This window comes from Dipodomys spectabilis, unplaced genomic scaffold (genome assembly GCF_019054845.1).
Source record: "Dipodomys spectabilis isolate Male_0828 unplaced genomic scaffold, ASM1905484v1 ptg000108l, whole genome shotgun sequence".
Lineage (NCBI taxonomy): Eukaryota > Metazoa > Chordata > Mammalia > Rodentia > Heteromyidae > Dipodomys > Dipodomys spectabilis.
The window spans coordinates 9547179-9568416 of NW_024870785.1; the positions used below are offsets into that span (position 1 = coordinate 9547179).

Genomic DNA, 21238 nt, shown 5'->3' on the forward strand with positions numbered 1-21238 from the left:
CCCTTCTGTCACAGACTTTCCCTTGTTCTTTGCCACCAAACATGACAAAATAAGAATGGATTATTTTGTGTCCTAGTTTAAATTCTTTAATTAGAGGTGGGCTCTGGTAGATGGCTGTGTAACCATTCTCCTCAAAGGTTGCCTAACATGAAAAAGTTTATCTTAATTACGATTACATATTGTTTATTCTTCCTTTTTCTTTGAAACACCTTTGTTTGAGAAATTTCTATTACATCTAAGCACAAATGCAACATAAACAACTATTGGTCATCTATGATCGTGGACATTAGGGTATTCTTTGGGCACTGAAATTTACTAGTTGCCTTCAACACTTCAATGCTGAGAAGTATGAATTGCCAAAATAATAGCTCTTGTGTTTATCGCATTTGCCCCATAACTATAGTTAGCAGAGTTGTTGTTAAAGGAACTGAATCATGCATTCAACATTCATTGAGTCCCTACTGTGTGGCAGATCTAGTCTAGCTGCTGGAGATGCAGTGGCGAACAGTTACAAAAGGCCTTGCAGTGCTGGGAAATTGTACAGACCAGAAACAAACAAGCATACAAGGAAATACTGGATGGGGTATTGGGAGAATAAAACAAGATGGAGAGAGTGTGGGGCGGGGGGTGGGGGGGGCTGCTCCAGAGAGGAGTTGAGAGGCCTCCTTGTATTTGGACATGAGACACTTGAATGACAGAGGCCAGGCACGTGGAGATGAAGCACTGTCTGGGCCTCTGGCGGCAGCCCTGTGTTCTGGAGCTGGAGTGAGGAGGCCGCGCTGCGGGGAGAAGGGTGGGAAGGCCATGAGGGGGAAGCCGGGCAGCTGAGGAAGGGGAGAGCTAGCAACAACTTACAATCTAAGGAAAATGAAGTGTTTATTCTGTAATTCAAACAGATTTGAATTCGGAAGACTTCAGTTTCAGAATGGGTGTCGTGGCTGTGGGGTTTGAGACGGGATTTTGCTGAGATTCACACTGGATAAACCACGCTCCCAGAGTCCAGCGGCTGTGTTGGCTTTGAACACTGGCCTTTGCTTTGGATAGGATGGGCCCTGAGTAGTACAGGGAAACAGTACTAGCTTAGTGTTAGATTCTGAAATTGAATTTGCCTCCAAAGTAATCACGCATGCAATGAACACAGAAATGGCTTTCTTCATCCTTTAATAGGATAAGTGCTCTCGTGGATTACGAGAGCTTATAGACAGCTGGAACATCTGGATATAAAGTTAGCTGCAGCACAGGGAAGAAAGCTGATATGGACCAAATTGGGGGTTTTCTTGGATTTGGGGTATCTGTATAATAGAGACCTGATGCACTGCCAGCTTGTAATAAACCAGAGCCCTGGATTTCGAGAACGTTTGTGATATTCAGCCAGCATAGTGCAGCTTTCCCTCCAAGGGGTGGTCTCCAAATCTCCTGTAGCCTTTGGCAAGATAACTTTAGATCACAATTGAAAACAGATGCCCTCTCTACCCTGCCCACTGTTTGTCTACGTAAGGGCGTGTGAGCAGGGCAGTGGCCCAGGCACCTGGTCATTAGACAGTCATGCTCATAGCTCTGCTCCGCGGCCCTGGTGTGGGGACAGTGGACATACCCAAGCCGCCAGCTCCCAAAGCACAGCACCTTTAAGGTTTAACAGAAAACATCTCTCTGGACAGCTTCTACTATAGAACATTTCATTCTAAAGGAAAATACTGAATTCTAAAGGCGGGTGATCCTAAGGAAAAAGCAAAGCATACTCTCCCTAATAAAACTGCATTGTTTTATTTTAGGATATGGCCTGAAATGTGCTTGGACATGTCCTTGAGGCTGCAGAATATAAAAAAAATGACTGTAAAGCCTGGTGTGAAACAAGTGACATGTAAACGAGGGAAACTGAAATACAGACGGGATGAGATAGCACTATGAGGCCACAGGGGATTGAGTTAGGTGAGACGATGGCACGGCATTTATTAAAAGAAAGCGTCCTGATTGTACAGAGGGTCACGTTTAGATGTGTAAGAAGGAAATGTGCAAATCATCAATAGCTTATTTGAGGTAATAATTGTTTACATAGGTGATGGACCTATGGCTTTTTACTATAGTATTTGTTCTGTCCTATTGCTTTTTTTTTTAAATTCAGTTAGTTCGTTTGTTTTTCCCGATATGGAACATGGTGGAGGGATCTGTGTACAGCTTTATGACTGAGAGCCCACGGTGCCTATGTGCTGCAAGTGTGCATGGCAGCGGACCCGCAAACGAGGCGATTCCCTTATGCTTCGGGCATTCCAGGCGAAAGAGACCATCCTTCCTCCTCCCCCCTCTTTCCTCCCCAGCCTCTCTGCTCTGATTTTGTAACTCTGTGATTGTGGGAGGAGAAAGAATAAAACTGAAACATATGGAATCCTAAAGCTGCTATTTTAGACATTTTTTTTTTTTCCAACCTCAAGTTTTAAAAAAGAATAATGATAAGCTACAGTTACCAAAATCATTTTCTTTCAAAATGTATCGTGTACAACCTGGATTAGATTAGCATGTATTAAGTGACTGGCACCACCCTGGGCACACACATGTCAATCAGCTGCTTTTCCTTTCTCCGGAGGCCACTGGAGAAGTTGTTGGCACAGCTGCCGTGCCGTTGTTTCTCCACAGAGGGCATTTTGTAGACAGTCTGTGCCAGTACTGGATGTTGGTTAGACTTTTTTCCCTTGGGATATTTTGATACCCATGCCCTAAAATAAATCATTCCCATTTCCAAGGAACTCACCGATGGACACAAGTTTCTACTGCAGTGTGGGCTGATTCATGTGGCCTAGCTACTGATGGAACAAAACATGTTGTTGTGTTTTTCCCCAGCTACATTTAATCATCGCGCTTACTCCTCCCAGCCCATTGCCATCTCTCTATCTCTCTTATCTTTCATTCAAGCTTGGTACCAACAATTGTGATTTTTTTTGGGGGGGGGGGTGCCAGTTCTGAGGCTTGAACTCAGGGCCTGAGCACACTCTGAGCTTTTCTTTCTTTCTTCTGTTAAAATTTTAATGGTTATTTTTCCTTTTATTAATCTTATATGGTACCAAGGAATCGAACATAGGGCCTCATGCATGCTAGGCAAGCACTTTACCACTAAGCCACATTCCCTTTATTTCTTAAGGCTCGTGTTCTACCAATTGAGCCACAACTCCACTTCTGGCTCTGTGTGTGTGTGTGTGTGTGTGTGTGTGTGTGTGTGTGTGTGTGTGTGTGTGTGTGTGTGTGTGTGTGTGTGTGTGTGTGTGTGTGTGTGTGTGTTTAATTGGAGATAAGAATTCAAGACTTTCCTGGCTGGGCTAACTTTGAACAAGGATCCTCAGATCTCAGCCCTCTGAGTGGCTAGGATTACAGGTGTGAGCCAGTGACACCCGGCAGTTGCAAATTTAATAGTAAGCTGAATGCTACTGTCCTCCTGCTTCAGCCTCCATACTTTGTTAGGCTGTGAATAGTAGAATCTCATTTTTTTTGAACAACAGTGCCCAGATGGAGACATGGTGGGTTTGAACTAAAGTTAAAAAAAAAAAAAAGTCTGACGTGCATCATTCTGAGTGTAAGCCCTACATGGAGCTCCTCCACATAAGGTGGTGTTGACGGTGCTGTGGGGTGAGCATCGTTAGAGGGGAATGCGTAGAACTCGTTTCAGAGATACATTAGAATGGAAAGTGTATGATGAGCACTAAATGATAAGCCAGGGACAAGCGCCCTGCAAGTTCAGGGAGGAGAAATGGTTTCCAGCTGAGGCCTTGGTGGGAAGTGTATCTGAACTTTGAGAAGGGGGTACAATGGTGGGAAGTGTAATCTGAACTTTGAGAAGGGGGTACAATTTTGACACCGAGAGAAAGAAGCTCTTCCTGTGTGGGGTGGCAGAGCATGTCCAGAGGCGAAGGGTGTGGGTGACTCTGGGTGGCGGTGTGGCTGATGGGCAGCGCTGCTGTCAGGGCTGGGGGACGTGAAGGCTGGGGAGGAACTACCATGGGGAAGGCTATTTTAGGAACTCGGTCTGGCAGCGTTGTCCAGGAGGCAGGGAGGAGTGAGTAACTAGGGCAGAGATGTCAATTAGCAGGTCACAGCAAAACAGTCCAGAAGGAATGAGAATGCGAGTGCAAATTTGATATGACAGTGGGAAGAGGAAGAAGGGAAAGAACAACTAATTGGATTTGATGAGTACACATAGGAAAAGTCACATGAATTTGCGTTTCACTCATACAAGTAGTTAAAGTAATATTTCATGGCTTGGGCACTGTTGAAGGAAACCTTCTTTCTACTTATTCATTAATTTATAGAATATTTAGCCCCATCCGGGGCTGGGAAGGTGGCTCAGTGGTAGAGTGCTTGCCTTGCATGCCTGAGGCCCTGGGTTCGATTCCTCAGCACCACATAAGCAAAAAGAAAAAAGCCGGAAGTGGCGCTGTGGTTCAAGTGGTAGAGTGCTAGCCTTGAGCTGAAGAGCTGAGGGACAGCGCCCAGGCCCAGAGTTCAGGCCCCACGACCGGACCCAAAAAAAAAAAAAAAAAGAATATTTAGCCCCATCCTTGTAGTGACAAAGCTTTTACATAAGCCCTAAGAACAGTGTATTTGTTAGCTTGGCCTGCTATACCAAGATCACCATACTCTGAGTGGCTTAAACAATAGAAATTTACTTTTCGCAGTCTGGAGGATGGAAGTTCAAGATCAAGGTGCCAACAGATTCACTGTCTGATAAAGTCCCTGGCTGTTGTACCTCTAGTCTCTTTCTCTTCGCATAAGGACACTAAGTTGCATCGCAGAACTACATCCACATGACCTTACCTAAGCTGAATCACCTCAAAGGCTTCACCTCCTCATTGATGGCAGGGGAGTTCATAACAAGTGGCCCTTCTCTGGCTGGATCCTTGCCCATCTTTTCATCCAGCTCTTAAGAGTTAGCAGGACTGGGCTGGAAAGGTGGCTCAGTGGCAGAGCGCTTGCCTTGCATGCATGAGGCCCTGGGTTCGATTCCTCAGCACCACATAAGCAGAAAAAGCTGGAAGTGGCACTGTGGCTCAAGTGGTAGAACACTAGCCTTGAGCTGAATTGCTGAGGGACAGCGCCCAGGCCCACAGTTCAGACCCATGACTGACCAAGGGGGGGAGGGGGGAAGAGGACAATCCTGTGCAAGAGAAAAGATTCAACTTGAGTTTTTCATAGGGTTTTTTGCTTCATAAATGGAATGTAAATGTGCTTCTGAAAAGGCGTCATACTTTAGGGGGAGAGAGAAGTAGAAGCTGACACAGGAGGAAAGCTACCTTGAAGGAAGGTCAGTGCCCTTCAGCAGAGGGACAGGGCAGCTCCAGGTGGCTGTGCAGAAATCCTCAGCATGTACTTCCTTCCTCCCGTCTCTCCGGTCTTCTTCCTCCCATTGGATCTGTGATCTCTGCAGGTCAGCCTGGAGGGCAGAGAGCAGAGAGGCAGGTGCAGACGGAAGTGACAGAGGGTGGTACCTGAGGGATGTTGGAGGGATGTGCTTGGACAATATTCTTCGTAGACTTAACAAATGTGAGAGCTGCAAGGCTCATGAGAAGGTCTCACCCTTGCTCTACAGGAAGAAATGAAGCCCTGTGGACGCAGCAGCGTGGGTTTAGTGAGTTGTCAGAGACCTTCTGGTGCTCAGCCCTGGCCACGGAGCTTCCATCCATTCTCCCAGCCCTCCCAGCCCACCTCTGCAGCCTCTGCCGAGCATGTGTGAAGTTGGCAGTACTCTAGCTGTTACTCAAGGGCACCCATGGTAGGACGCGCTTGTGTGCCTCCAGCTACAGAGCCCTCATGGAAATTGAGGCAATGGGACAGACTATTAAAATCGTGTCACTTTCAAGATGTACACAAGTGTGTGTCTGTCTCTGCACAACCGTGATCATTTTGTACGTAGTTTTTTATTAAGTGGTTGAACAAAGAGGTTACAGTTCCTTGAGTCAGGTTATGAGTACAGCGCATCTTGATCAGTGTCGCTGCTTCCATCCTTCTCCCCCCTTCTCTCCCTTCCTTTCCTTCCTTCATTACTTAGTTCACTTTCTCCATAACGTCTGTGGAATGTCAGGATTGAATTTGCTCATCCTTCCTCCATTTGTGTGCCCTTCCCCTTGGTCCCCTCTCCCCCAATATGTTTGTTTTCTGGTATTCATTTTGTTAAACAGTTCATTAGTTGTTCAGAGGAGTCACACCATTGGACTCTTCCCCAAAGTATACAATCCTTTAGTCTGTTTATGAGTGTATGCATGGAACCCTGTATATGTTATTGTCTATGTTTGTATTTTAGATCTAGCTTCCACATGGGAGAAAACGTGTCATTTGTCTGTGAGCCTTATTTAATGTAATTTTTTTCTTGGCCCATCCATTTGCTTGCCAGTGACACAGATGAGTAACATTCGTTGTGTATACACATCACATTTTCTTGATCCACTTCTCTGCTGTAGGACATTTGGGCTGTCTCTCTGCTCTGGCCATGCTCTTGGCTGTGGTGAACCGTGCTGCAGTGAACATGGAGCGCACGTCTTTATTGCATCCTGACTTGTGATGTTAGGGGCAGATGCTGGATCGTAAGGAGATTCTCCGTTTAGTTTTTTGAGGACCCTCCCAACTGCCTTCCATAGTGGCTACAGTAGTTTATATTCCTACCGACAGCACAATAGGGCTCCTTTCCCCCCCAGCCCTGCCAGTCTCTGTCATTGCTCATGTTTTTGATACTGGCCAATCTTACCGGGGTGAGATGGAATCTCAACGTTGTTTTTAACTTGCATTTCTTTTACGGCCAGTGCATATAGTTTTATATATTGTCTTTCCACTTACTAATGAACCATTTCCCACACAAATTGTCTTAGAGTTGGGGTTTTAATAGCAGCGGTACGTAAATTTTCAAATTTATATTGTCGTTAGACATTTGGTTCAGTTTTGTCTGTCATGGTCAATAACACGGCACTATACAGAGGCCCAGGCACCTAACAGGCTTCCCTGTCTAACCAGGATGCTTCTTTCATGAACGTAATTGCCAGACAAGCACTGTCTGTGGTCCTTTCTGACGGGGGGAGGCAGACAGGATGGGGCTTGAAGACTAGACGTCCCTAGTCTGGTCTGTTTCTGCAACTCTCTGGTGTAACACGTGTCACACTGCCCTTGTCTGTGAAGCAGGACAGTACCACACGTGTACCTTGCACATGGAAAGCATGTGCTGGCGCATGCTCGTGTGCCTTCCAACGAGATGTGCAGATGGCCTGCATGCGCATGCGCTTGTCTGGCTTTTATTCAGTATCAAGGAAGAATTAAAATGGGCTTCCAAATAGACAGATTTCAACGATGAAGAATTCTTTCAGTGAAAAAGAAACCCACTGCGAGTCTTAAGTTATTGATAATGGAGGAACTTTTGTCCTTCCTTCCTTCCTTCCCCAGTGCTTGTCTTCAAACTCTACCAGCGGGCAAAGCACGTGTACAGCGAGGCCGCCCGAGTGCTGCGATTTAAGGCAATCTGTGAAGAAGCACCTGACAACACGGTCCAGCTGCTGGGAGAGCTGATGAACCAGAGCCACGGGAGCTGCCGGGACTTGTACGAGTGCAGCTGCTCAGAGCTGGACCAGCTGGTGGACATCTGTCGGTAAGGCAGAGAGCACAGCAGGGAGGGGCCCGAGGGCTCTCGCCACAGAACACTGCTTAGGTTAAAGACCCGTCGTAGACGAGGGCCTCTCACGGTGCACAGTTATGTATGAGGCCCGGGCGTGGAGTCCGGGCGTTACGACATTGTAAGCTGGGCTTGAAGGCCTGTGAGGAGTGAACCTTCCAGATTGGCATCTCTCCTCGCACATGGCCCTTACTTGCTCATGCTGTTTTTCTTACTATACCATGGCTGGGCTAGACCCTGCCGGTGTCCCAGTTGTTCCGTCCAGAATGGGCAGCTGATTGGGGGGCTTGAACTTGCTGGCATGCGGGGGGATTCTGAGGGAATCACTAGAAGGTTAGCGTTCCCTGCCTTCCAGGGCTAGTCCAGGCATTTGAGGGGAAAGAGGCCTGAAGACAGCAAGTGTCCAGTGGGTGGAGATGGAAGTGGAAGGAGAGAGACGTCCAGAAACCCTGAGTATAACTGAGGAGGAGAGGGACAGCAGCGTGGGCCCCTGGCGCAGGAGCACTCACTGACCTTGTGAAAGGGAAATCCGGAGACCTCCCCAAGGCTACATGCCGTTCCACTGTGAGAAGATAATGTAGGGCTGCGTGCAATTAGTAATGGAAATATAATTAACTACGTGGCGCCTGTGGCTTGCCGCACTCGCACCACACTCCCAGCTGAATAATTTACGCCAAGTAGATCGAGTGATCACGAATGGCATGTGTAACCAACTTGTTCAGAGACTTGAACACCGCGTTACAGTGGTGGCTTGGTCACTGCCCAAAAGCCTTCAGAGCCTGCATTGTAAGAGCTCTTTGCTGAAATACCCAGGGCCCAGTAAATGGAAGAGACCACTATTGTTCAGCTCTGGAAGTAAGAAAAAGTGGGCTGGTTTGGGCAGAAATGAGGCATCTTTGCCTGGGGAAGAAATAGAATGGTTAATCTTACCTGAGAAGCTGGGAAGGGAGCGTGAGCCTCCTGGGATTCTTCAGTGTGCTCTCTCCCTGGGCTAGTCAGCTGGCACTTGCTTAATCCACTGGGCCAAGTGCGGTAAGTCTATGAGCAGCAGAAAATACAGAGCCTGAGGGGCTGGGCGGGCATGAACGAGGAGAACAATGTGGGGAGAGCGTGGCTGTCACTCAGGAGTCAGAGCAAGAAGTCCAGTGGGGACTGTGCAGGAAGGAGAGGGCAGCCGTGCCGCGGGGAGAGGGAGCTGTGCCTTGGGGACTGTGGGAAAACTCTGGCTCGGAAAAGAGAAAGGGGGCGATGGGAGTGCTGAGTGATCCATGCCAGAGGCCTCAAGGGAGAGAGATGCTAGGCAATACTGAGTGGAAGAAAGGGGCACCAAGAGGATCCCTGGTTTCTGGCCTGAGACCCTCTCCTAGTTTCTCTAAAAGCCATATCTCTCATAGCCATCTCCACAAAGTCACAGCATCATGAGATTAAGCAGGAAAGTGAAGAGAAAGACCAAAGAAGGTACTGCAGGTAAAGTGACTTGAACAGGTTGACTCAGTGGACTGGCAGCAAGCTTGCCTCTCGCCCCCGAGCTGTGATTGCGGCCAGCGGTGTGCCATCTTCTCTTCTGCCCTTCCAGGCTTTCTGATGCAGAGTCCTGGTTTTCAGCATTTGAGTACGGAGCAACGCCATGCCTAGCAGCGAGGCAGTGTGGAGGGGAGACAGATTTGAGTTCTACCTCAGCTTCTTTTCATGGTCTTAAAATGTCCATCTCTAGAAGAACTTTTTTAAATGTGGTTTAAAAAAAAATCTTTTAGCCAGGCGCTGGTGGCTCACGCCTGTAATCCTAGCTACTCAGGAGGCTGAGATCTGAGGATCGCGGTTCAAAGCCAGCCCGGGCAGGAAAGACCGTGAGACTCCTATCTCCAATAAACCACCAGAAAACCGGAAGTGGCACTGTGGCTCAAGTGGTAGAGCGCTCGCCTTGAGCTGAAGAGCTGAGGGACAGCGCCCAGGCCCAGAGTTCAAGCCCCACGACCGACAAAAAAAAAAAAAAAAATCTTTTAAGCCAACACCAGTGGCTCGAGCCTGTCATCCTAGCTACTCAGGAGGCTGAAATCTGAAGATCTTGGTTTCAAGCCAGCCTGGCAGAGAAGTCTGAGAGATTCTTCTCTCCAAAAAGCTGGAAGTGGAGCTGTGGTTTAAAAGAAGCTCAGGACTGGGCACCAGTGGCTCACACCTGTAATCCCAGCTACTCGGGAGGCTGAGATCTGAGGATCATGGTTCAAAGTCAGCCCAGGCAGGAATGTCTGTGAGACTCTTATCTCCAATAAGCCACCAGAAAACCAGAAGTGGAGCTGTGGCTCAAAGTGGTAGAGTACTAGCCCTGAGCAAAAAAGCCCAGGGACAGCGCCCAGGCTCTGACTTCAAACCCCACAACTGGCATACACTCAAAAAAAAAAAAAAAAAGTCTTTTAAAGCTGGGTATTTGTGCCTCATGTTCATAATTCCAGCTACTCAGCTGAGATCTGAGGATCACAGTTTGAAGCCAGCCTGGGCAAGAATGTTTGTAAGACTCTCATCTCTAATTAAGCAGCAAAAAACTGGAAGTGGAGCTGTGGCTCAAGTGGTAGAGCGCAAAGCAGTTCAGGAACAGCACCCAGGCTCCAAGTTCAAGCCCCAGGACTGGGACCGAAGAAAATTTTTTTAAGTCTTAAAAAAGTGTGCACGATTTTTTTTAATTATTTATTTATTTAATTTTTATTTTTTTTTTTTTTTGTCGGTCGTGGGGCTTGAATTCTGGGCTTGGGCGCTGTCCCTGCACTCTTCAGCTCAAGGTGGGCGCTCTACCACTTAAGCCACAGCGCCACTTCTGGTTTTCTAGTGGTTTTTATGGGAGATAAGAGTCTCACGGACTTTCCTGCCCGGGCTGGCTTTGAACCTCGATCCTCCTGAGTAGTTGGGATTACAGGCGTGAGCCACCAGTGCCTGGCTATGTGCATGATTTTTATGGCTATTGTAAGTGGGGTTGGAAGAACATTTTTTAAATTTTTAACTGTTGTTTTGGGAAAATCCTTTCCTTAAGGGCACCTAAAAGTGTTTGTGACTAGACTTTTCATCTGTTGTTTCCTAAGTGGGGGAAATGAGTTGCATCCAATAGAAGGAACCTTACTCCTTTCTTTAGTTGTTTGCTAAGTTCCAAAGTGAATGTCTACTTATTCCATAACCATATAGGTCTGAGTTTCCCATATAGAAAAGTTAATCTGGGTGCCAGTGGCTCACACCTGTAATCCTAGCTACTCAGGAGGCTGAGATCTGAAGATCAGGGTTCAAAGCCAGCCTGGGCAGGAAAGTCCGTGAGACTCTTATCTCCAATAAACTACTCATCCTTAGGCTCCTGATGTGAATTGCTCTTGTGCTGTCATTCAACCACAGCTGGCTGGTGGTGGTACTGGGGTTTTACAGGACAGGGCAGGCTCAAAGAGGGTTGGTTGTTGAGGACATTCATTTCTGTCATGTAAATATTTATATGCCATGTGAACTTTTTTTTTGGGGGGGGCGTCCGGTTGTGGGGCCTGAACTCTGGGCCTGGGCGCTGTCCCTCAGCTCTTCAGCTCAAGGTTAGCGCTCTACCCCTTGAGGCACAGCACCACTTCTGGCTTTTTTCTTTTTGCTTATGTGGTGCTGAGGAATCGAACCCAGGGCCTCATGGCATGCAAGGCAAGCGCTCTAACACTGAGCCACCTTCCCAGCCCTATTGTCTTATTTTTACATTTGACTTAATTACTTTTTTTCCTGTTGGTTAGCCGCCTTTGGAAGGCTCCCAAGAGGGAAATGCCTGGGACACACTCAGGACAACATGAGGGCCTACTGGAGAGAAAAAGGAAAAAACAGGAGGATTCCATCGCTAGTGTTTGCTGGCTTTTTCTTTCGTTATTTACTGCCTTTCAAGAGAAAATCACTTTAGAGTCCTAAGAAAGGACCAAGAGTAGAAGGAAGGAAACTATAACTTAATACAGGCTATTTTTTAATTAATGTTGGAACTGTAATTTTGTGAAATGAAATAATGGAGGAATATGATGTTTGTCCAGTTTTTAAAGATCACTCACAAATGAACAAAATGTGAATTTAAACAAACAGCTAAATTCTTAAGTAGAATTTCCTGAGGAGCATGGAGCAGTTTTGAAAGGAAGTTAGTAGCATGTTATGGGTTCCCTGATTTTACTTAAGGAAAACATCGTTGATGCCTTTTGTTTCTGTTTGGACACTTGCTGAAAGTACAGGCGGTGCATGGCTGTATGTGTTGCTGCTGTAATTGCCCAAGCTCCTAAGGGAGACAGATTTCAAAATGGAATGGACTGACTACTGAAATGAACTGGCTTTCTTGTCCTCAGAAGTCTTTCCTGGTGTGACTGTGTGCTGGGCTGCTCAGTCCTTGGCCCATCCTGCTGATCTTCGTGCAAGCACTGTGATGAAGACTTTTCATCTGAGGCATTGGGTCTCTTCTTTTTTTTTTTTGGGGGGGGGGGGGTCCGGTCGTGGGGCCTGAACTCTGGGCCTGGGCGCTGTCCCTCAGCTCTTCAGCTCAAGGCGAGCGCTCTACCACTTGAGCCACAGCGCCACTTCCGGCTTTTTCTGCTTATGTGGTGCTGAGGAATCGAACCCAGGGCCTCATGCATGCAAGGCAAGCGCTCTACCACTGAGCCACCTTCCCAGCTCGCTTTGGGTCTCTTCTGCATCGCTCCAGGAGACCCAGAGACCCTGCCCCCACCCTGCAGGCTCACTGCTCTAGGCCTCTATCCTGCAGGTGCTGATCTAGACCTAGTCCGCATATAGCATTTGCTCAAACCAAAGCAACTGCTCTTCAGCGATCTTATGGCCTCCATTTCTTTTTTATTGGTTAGTCTTGGGGCTTGAACTCTGGGCTTGGGCACTGTCCTTGTGCTCTTCAGCTTAAGGCAAGCACTCTACCACTTGAGCCACAGCGCCACTTGCGGTTTTCGAGTGGTTTATCGGTGATAAGAGTCTCACAGACTTTCCTGCCCTGGCTGGCTTTGAACCTCAATCCTCAGATCTCAGCCTCCTGAGTAGCTAGGATTACAGGCGTGAGTCACTGGCACCCGGCTTATGGCCTCCATTTCTAAATTAAACATAGGCAACATTTCATAATTCTTTATCTGAACAGGATTTGAAGGCTGTGGTTTCTTGAATCTAAAGCAATCTGAAAATGTTTCTAACTTGACTAAAAATTATCAAAATTGTTCTAGAAGCTCTATTTTTCTTAGTTTCTTGGCAGTTCCCAGGGAACAAAAGCTCCAAGTCCTTCTAACTAGAGAAAATGCTAATGACTACATATTTATACAATATATTTTAGATAATAGAACAAATATATTTCAGTAGGACCTGCCAAAACCTGGAATTGTACTTGACGGGTGTTAGATGGATATGACCTTTCTCTTAATTCAACATTTCCTGAGATTATAATTAGCATTCACTCGTATAATACATAATATTTGCTCACTTTGCCGGGCGCTGGTGGCTCACGCCTGTAATCCTAGCTACTCAGGAGGCTGAGATCTGAGGATCGCGGTTCAAAGCCAGCCCGGGCAGGAGAGACCGTGAGACTCCTATCTCCAGTAAACCACCAGAAAACCGGAAATGGCGCTGTAGCTCAAGTGGTAGAGTGCTCGCCTTGAGCTGAGGAGCTGAGGGACAGCGCCCAGGCCCAGAGTTCAAGCCCCACGACCGACAAAAAAAAAAAAAAAATATTTGCTCACTTTGGACTAAATGAGGTTGAGCTGAACTGCAAGGCATCACTCCTTATTTTCCCTTTTTCTAGGTTGTAGCACAGTTGGCTCTTTCTGGATTTCCTCATCATGGTTTTCCATTGCCCTGTGCCTTAGAACTTAGTAAGATCTTTTTTTTTTTTTTTTGGGTCCGGTCGTGGGGCCTGAACTCTGGGCCTGGGCACTGTCCCTCAGCTCTTCAGCTCAAGGCTAGCGCTCTACCACTTGAGCCACAGCGCCACTTCCGGCTTTATTCTTTTTGCTTATGTGGTGCTGAGGAATCGAACCCAGGGCCTCAGGCATGCAAGGCAAGCGCTCTACCACTGAGCCATCTTCCCGCCCCTTTAGGGCCTTCTTGAGATGTTTCAAGGACACCATAGTTTCTCCCATAGTGACAGGTAGTTATTGATGTGAGTTATATATGACAATAAAAAAATTAATCAAGGGGCTGGGAAGGTGGCTCAGTGGTAGAGCGCTTGCCTTGCATGCATGAGGCCCTGGGCTCGATTCCTCAGCACCACATAAGCAGAAAAAGAAAAAAGCCGGAAGTGACGCTATGGCTCAAGTGGTAGAGCGCTAGCCTTGAGCTGAAAGCTGAGGGACAGCGCCTAGGCCCAGAGTTCAGGCCCCACGACTGGACCCAAAAAGTAAAAAAAAAAAAAATTAATCAACCAACTGCCAGCTTAGGCATTTAGAGTAATCCCAGAATCATAAGGTCAGAGAAATTTTGTAGCCTATATTAAGAGAAAGGAATTTGGGCACAATGCAGCTACTGGACTACAGCTGCATGTGTGAGAGATATGCAGTGATTAGTAATCTTATTGCCTGTAAGTATTTTGTAAAAAATCTATTCTTGCTTGAAAAACATACATACATATATATAATTTGTGTCAGTTGTGGCCCTTGAACTCAGGGCCTGGGCACTGTCCCAAAGCTCTTTCATTCAAGGTGAGTGCTCTGCCACTTTGAGCCATATCTCCACTTCCATTTTCTGATGGTTTCTTGGAGATAGGAGTCTCATGGACTTTCATGTCTGGGCTGGCTTTGAACTGTGATCCTCAGATCTCAGCCTATTGACTAGTGAGGATTACAGGCATGAGCCACCAGTGCTTGGCCTGAAAAACACAGTAAGACAAAGATGAAAAGAAATCAGTTGAGAGGATTCAGGGGGAAATGATTTAGTAGGGTGTAATAATTCTGATGGATAATTCTAGGGATAACCCTGTATTGATAATTTTCCAGGAAGTAAAATAGCTCATTTAGATGGAAGAGAAGGACAAAACTGTGGTAAACTAATTAGAGTGTTTTTAATCTGCGACTAATTTGGAGTAAATTTCGTTAGGAAGATACATTGGGAGGATAAGTAGACTTGTCAGAGTAAGTTATGTCTTTCAAAGATGAGCAACCCTTGCCCTCGATATAAGCCTTTTCACTACGGATCAGATCTCACCTCTGAAACTGTGCCTGCCTCTTTGAAACCTTGTGTTGCTGGGTGGCAGCTTGTATAGCTGACTCCATCTCAATCAGACACCTCCCGCCTGATGGAAATCCCAAATCCAGTGGTCACAACAGCTGTGGCACGTGCAAGGAAGAGGTAGGACAGCACATCCTCCTTGGGGAAAGTTCTGCACCATTTTCAGTTAGTAATGTCACCAGCAAACCTAGAGTATAACAATGCATGAATGTTAATAAACTGACTCAGAACAAAGCTAGGCAGTCAGTTCTATGGGCATGGTCTCTTTATTTTTATTGTTGAGGTGCTGAGGATTGAACCCAGGGCCTCATGCATGCCAGGCAAGCATTCCACCATTGAGCCACAGTCCTAGTACTAGGAGTCTGATTCTTTTAGTTGAACTATCTATGCCTTAAAAATGCATCTGAAACAATACTGTAGGAAGCCCCCCCTCTTGTATAATGTGTGCCTTTAACATAAACTCCTTTTAATTGCTGCCTGTCTTCCTGATTCACCTGTCAGCTTGCTTACAAGTCTTCACGTGGCTGCTTTATGGAATTAAGGCCACAGTGTGGCTAGTGCCAAAGTCCATGAGATGAAAACATTGCTAACAATTACTACTGGCAGTCAAAACGAGGCATTAGCTTTAGATACAACTAAAAGCGCTTCAGTGTAGCTCAAGTCGTAGAGCACTTGTCCTGAGTTCAAACCCCAGTATTGCCAAAAGAAAAAAAAGAACAATCTGAATCCCATTCTAAACCAGTACAAATTTCTTTATGTCCTAAAATGTCTGACAGCATGCCCAGCTATCCCACACGCTCTCATCTCAGAACCTGGCATGCTGCGTGCCGCGGTAAGCCCCAAGCAAATCACTCTTCTTTCCATTTGTAGGTGCTGATGTTTTTTCTCGCTCATTGTTTTAGGAAGTTCGGGGCTCAAGGGTCGCGACTCACTGGAGCAGGATGGGGAGGCTGCACCGTGTCCATAGTACCTGCTGACAAGCTGCCGGATTTCCTAGCAAACGTGCAGGACGCTTACTACAAGAGACGCCATCACAGCGAAGCACCCGAGAAGCAGAATTTGTTTGCTACCAAACCTGGAGGCGGGGCACTGGTTTTCCTGGAGGCCTAAACAATGTAAAAAATCTCAGCGAAACTATTTAGGGCATTTAGAAACTGGCAAGACTTGCTATGCCACAGGAAATTAATCCTCTGTCTGTTTTATATTATGATGAATGGTTGCTATGATCAAGCTGTACTTCCAAAGAAATGGCTGAAAGCTTTCTATACTTTATAATCATTATTTTTCCATCTTAAAATATGTGGGTTTTTTTTTTTTTTTTCAATCAATAAGAGCCAAGATTATGCTTGGATAGACCTTTGAAAAGGATGATTTACTGGTAAACGCACTGAACTGGACTTGCAGTAAACATACTGCTACATTCAAATTGATACACATTAAAACAGAGTCATTCTTGGTCTCCTTCCACTTTCTTCCTTGGAGTTGCCCTCTGATATTGGGGAGGAGGATCCTGAAGATGATGATGGTGATTCCATACGGCGTCTCTCACGTTCTGCCTCAATATACTATGAAAATAAAGATTCACAGATTTTCTTAGACATTGTATACCTGAATGTGAAATTTCCCCAACTATAAATTCAGTAAGGGTCACCTATTTTTTTTCTTTTTGCAAAAAGGACAGATTTAAGAAGAAAATCCAAGGTTCATCTAAATCTTAAAAATATTGGCTCATGCCTGTAATCCTAGCTACTTAGGAGTCTGAGAGTTGAGGATTGAGGTTCAAATCTAGTCCAGGCAAGAAATTATACTTTTTTTTTTTTTTTGTCAGTGGTGGGGCCTGAACTAGGCCCAGGCGCTGTCGCTCAGCTCTTCACCAAGCGCTCTACCACTTGATCCACAGCTCCACTTCCCAGGCAAGAAATTAACCATCAATGTTGGGCGCTGGTGGCTCATGCCACGCCTGTAATCCTAGCTACTCAGGAGGCTGAGATCTGGGGATGGAAGTTCAAAGGCAGCCCAGGCAGGAAAGACTGTGAGACTCCTATCTACAATAAACCACCAGAAAACCGGAAGTGGCGCTGTAACTCAAGTGGTAGAGTGCTCACCTTGAGCTGAAGAGCTGAGGGACAGTGCTCAGGCTCAGAGTTCAAGCCCCATGACTGACAAAAAAAAAGAAAAAAGAAATTAACCACCAAAACAGCCAGAAGTAGCACTGTGGCTCAAGTGGTCAAGCACTAAATCTTTATTTGAGCAAAACAGCTCAGGGGCCAGTGCTCAGGCCCTGAGTTTAAGCCCAAGGACCAACCAAAAAGAAAAAACTTGTCGCTGGTCAGAAGCAAGGAATGGAGCCGGGCGCTGGTGGCTCACGCCTGTAATCCTAGCTACTCAGGAGGCTGAGATCTGAGGATCGAGGTTCAAAGCCAGCCCGGGCAGGAGAGACCGTGAGACTCCTATCTCCAATAAACCACCAGAAAACCGGAAGTGGCACTGTAGCTCAAGTGGTAGAGCGCTCGCCTTGAGCTGAAGAGCTGAGGGACAGCGCCCAGGCCCAGAGTTCAAGCCCCACAACCGACAAAAAAAAAAAAAAAGAAGCAAGGAATGGGGTGAATGGGATTGTTACTAAGTACGTAAAACTGAGATTATCTTAAATTTGCATATGGATGTTTACATAGCAAGAGTGAATTCTTTTGCAGAGAAAGGCAGAATGGTGTCTCACACCTATAATCCCAGCCACTTAAGAGATGGAGGCCCACCTGGACAAAAAATTAACAGGACCCCGATCTCAACCAACAAGCTGAGCGTGATGTGTGTCTGTGATCCCTGCTACAAAGAAAGCATGGGAGGAGGACTGTGGTCTGACGCCAGCTTAGGGAAACACTTGAGACCTTATCTAATGCAAGAATCAAAGCAAAAAGTTGTTGCGGGTCTGGCTCATGTGGTCAGAGCCCCTGTATGTGGCAATCAAAAGGCCCTGAGTTCGGCAATCAAAAGGCCCTGAGTTCAAATTGAACTGCCAAATAATAATAACAAAAGCAACATGAAGGTGTTCTGGTGCTGGAACATGGTTGTGACCATTCATTGTTTATGAAATACTGTCGGGCGGGGCACCGGTGGCTCACGCCTGTATTCCTAGCTACTCAGGAGGCTGAGATCTGAAGGTCACAGTTCAAAGCCAGTCTGGGCAGGAAAGTCCTTGAGGCTCTTATCTCCCTCCAATTAACCACTAGAAACTGGAAGTGTTGCTGTGGTTCAGGTGGTAGAGCACTAGCCTTGAGCTGAAGAGCTGAGGGACAGTGCCCAGGCCCAGAGTTCAAGCCCCACGGCCGACAAAAAAAAAAAAAAAAAAAATACTGTCGGGTGTCTATTTGCAAAGTAAGAAAGAATTCTCCATTTGCAGGAAGAAAGCATACCAGTTGATGTAGGAAATTCTCACAGTCAGCTTTAGCTTCGAAAGGTTTCTGGGTAGACTTTTCTTGGAGCCTAATCATGAAATAAAGAAAAATGGTAACCAAACTGATTATCTTTTTACCATCTGATATCCAACATTTGCAAAGCATTAAATCTGCTCTGCATTTGCTAGGCAGTTTACACAGAAAGTTTCCCAAGATGGTTGAACCAACTTGGGAGACGTGTGAAACATTGCACAAAGAAACAGATGAGAGCCAGGCGCTGGTGGCTCACGCCTGTAATCGTGGTCCTGGGGGGAAGGGAGAGAGATAGTTGAGGTAAAAATAGCAAAAAAAAGGTCTCTCTGGCCATATATGGTTTATAATTAAAATCTCACAGCAAATTCCAGTTGAAACAATTATTTTTCCAAGGACCTCTGGTAGGAAGTAGAACTTTCTGGACAGTAGAACCCCTTGCAGGGCATTTGGGTTTGTGACCCTGCCTCAGTGGTTAATCCAAGTACCCACGCATTCTCCATCTCTGCCACCACCCTCCTCAGAACTCAAAGCTGAGCACTGACGGTTCAACACCTGTAATCCTGCCCATGCAGGAAAGTCTGCAAGACTTAGCTCCAGTTAACTACCAAAGCAGGGGAAAATGCTGTCCAGACACTGGTGGCTCATGTCTGTAATCCTAGCTACTCAGGAGGCTGAGATCTGAGGATCATGGTTCAAAGCCAGCCTGCGCAGGAAAGTCTGAGACTCTTATCTGCAATTAACCACCAGAAAACTGGAAGTGGCGCTGTGGCTCAAGTGGTAGAGTGCTCGCCTTGAGCTGAAGAGCTGAGGGACAGCGCCCAGGCCCAGAGTTCAAGCCCCACGACCTACAAAAAAAAAGCTGCAAGTGGAGGTATTGGTTCAAGTGGTAGAGCAGAAAGGCTCAGGGACAGTGCCCAGATTCTAAGTACAAATCCCAGTAATGGCACAAATACAGATGAAGGGCAAAGTAGAAAACACTGGTTTTCTAGTTGATATATTTTGATACGTGTTGATATATGTTGTGGTTCAGCTACAAATGATCCTAAGCACTACAAAGCTGAATGAGAAACAAACCTGCCAATTTCCTGGTCGATTCTTTCCTGTTGCTCTCTCAGGGCTTTTATTTCTTCAGCAATTGTGTGCTTTCCACTATAAAAATCAAAGTTTGGAGTGAAATGTTAAAGCAGGCGATTGTAACTGAGAAAGAATAAGTCCAGGACTTGCTCTCTGCATGTTGGTAAGAGTTCTTTCCAGACCTGCCCTTCCTCTGGGACGGCGTAGTCAGTGGACGCCGCGTGCTTTCCCTTGGTGAAGTGTGCATTCTGACTTTCCTGCCCTGGCTGCTGAGCGTGGCCTGTCAGTGTGTGCCTCTGCTCATGTGGGTGTGGGGTGTTGGGGGGGGAGAGGAAGAAGTTAGATAGAGGGGGGCTGGTTGCTCCTCCCTGTCCCCAAAGCTAAGGGTGTCTGTCCTTTCTCCCTGCTTAAGGCAACAGAAAGCTTTAGGCAGTCACGGTGATACCCCGGGCAGAACTGGACCCTACCAATTTTTTGTCTTGTAAACACTCACTTCCTTGTGCAGAAATATGCCACGACTGGCCATCAGCAGTCATTCTCATGAAGACAGGAAGCTTGCAGTGTTCCCCAAGGGACCACACACACCCCAGAACTACCACAGAAGGGTCTCTGCTTGTTTTCCAGCTCAGCCTTGTACAGGGATGATGCCCTGTCTGTGTTGCACGAGGCCTGTCTCTGTTGGGGTGTACAATACCCTCACCCACCCCACAGGAAGGCTTCCTTCCTTCTGTAGCTCCTAGCACTTGCCACAGTTCCTTGGTTCCAACTCACATCTTTAATTCTTACCTGAAAAGAATCTCCTTCAAGCCAGAGATGTTCAGAAACAATGCTCCTCATCAGTAAAAGAAAGGGCTAAGCCTAGATGATTTCTAGGATTGCCTCCAGTTATTAGGGGGGGGGGGGGAAAGAACATTTTATATTGAATAATGGCATGGCATGAACTTACATCCTAAAATCCTTTTTGTTCTTTGCAAATTGTTTTTTTGCCTCCTTTATAACATCACGGTATGTCGGAGCAGGTAATGTGCGAGGCTGAGGGTTAAGGAAGGAGTTTCACTCAGGAACATTTGGGAGAGGGGACAGAGTCCTTCACAGGGAACAATCCACGGGGCTCATCTGGCCTGTGCCTCTGTGTCAGGAGAGGTCCCCGGTGGCAACATGAACGTCGAGTGTTCAGTTCCATGGCTGCCATCCACCTTCAGATCTAGCTAGCCCCCGTGTCCCATCCCTGGGACCACAACCACCACGGGCTACTGTCATTTAACACTGTGCTAAGCCCCGTAATTCGTTTTGTGTTAAAATGTGTTTTTTTGTTTTGTTTTGTCGGTCGTGGGGCTTGAACTCTGGGCCTGGGCGCCGACCCTGAGCTCTTCAGCTCAAGGCGAGCGCTCTACCAACCACTTGAGCCACAGTGCCACTTCTGGTTTTCTGGTGGTTTATTAGAGGTAAGAGTCTCACAGACGGGCTGGGAAGGTGGCTCAGTGGTAGAGGGCTTGCCTTGCAGGCTGGAGGTCCTGGGTTCGATTCTTCAGCACCACATAAGCAAAAAGAAAAAAGCCAGAAGTGGCGCTGTGGCTCAAGTGGTAGAGCGCTAGCCTGGAGCTGAAGAGCTGAGGGACAGCGCCCAGGCCCAGAGTTCAGGCCCCACGACTGACTCTCTCTCTCTCTCTCTCTACATATATATGTATATACATTTTTTAAAGACCTCAACAATGTCCTTATCTCCATTGAAGTGACTGAGAAATATAAGTAACATCATGATAAGCTTGAGTTAAATTCATCTCTCTCCCTCTCCCTCCTTCTCTCTCTCCCTCCTTCTCTCTCCCTCCTTCTCTCTCTCCCTCCCCCCTCTCCCTCTCCCTTTCCCTCTCCCTCACTCTCTCCCTCTCTCTCTCTCTCTCTCTCT

General features: G+C 46.7%; 1 protein-coding gene across 4 annotated transcripts in view; it reads left to right on the top strand.

Annotated features, from left to right (window-relative positions):
* The window catches only part of Galk2 (galactokinase 2), a 94735-nt gene extending 78443 nt beyond the window's left edge, over positions 1-16292 (top strand). For all 4 annotated transcript variants that reach the window (XM_042688014.1, XM_042688012.1, XM_042688013.1 and 1 more), the window contains exons 9-10: positions 7411-7612; positions 15736-16292. In XM_042688014.1, the coding sequence (XP_042543948.1) occupies positions 7411-7612; positions 15736-15943 (410 nt within the window). In that variant the 3' untranslated portion in view covers positions 15944-16292. The remainder of the gene's footprint in view (positions 1-7410; positions 7613-15735) is intronic.
* The last annotated feature ends 4946 nt before the right edge of the window (positions 16293-21238 follow it).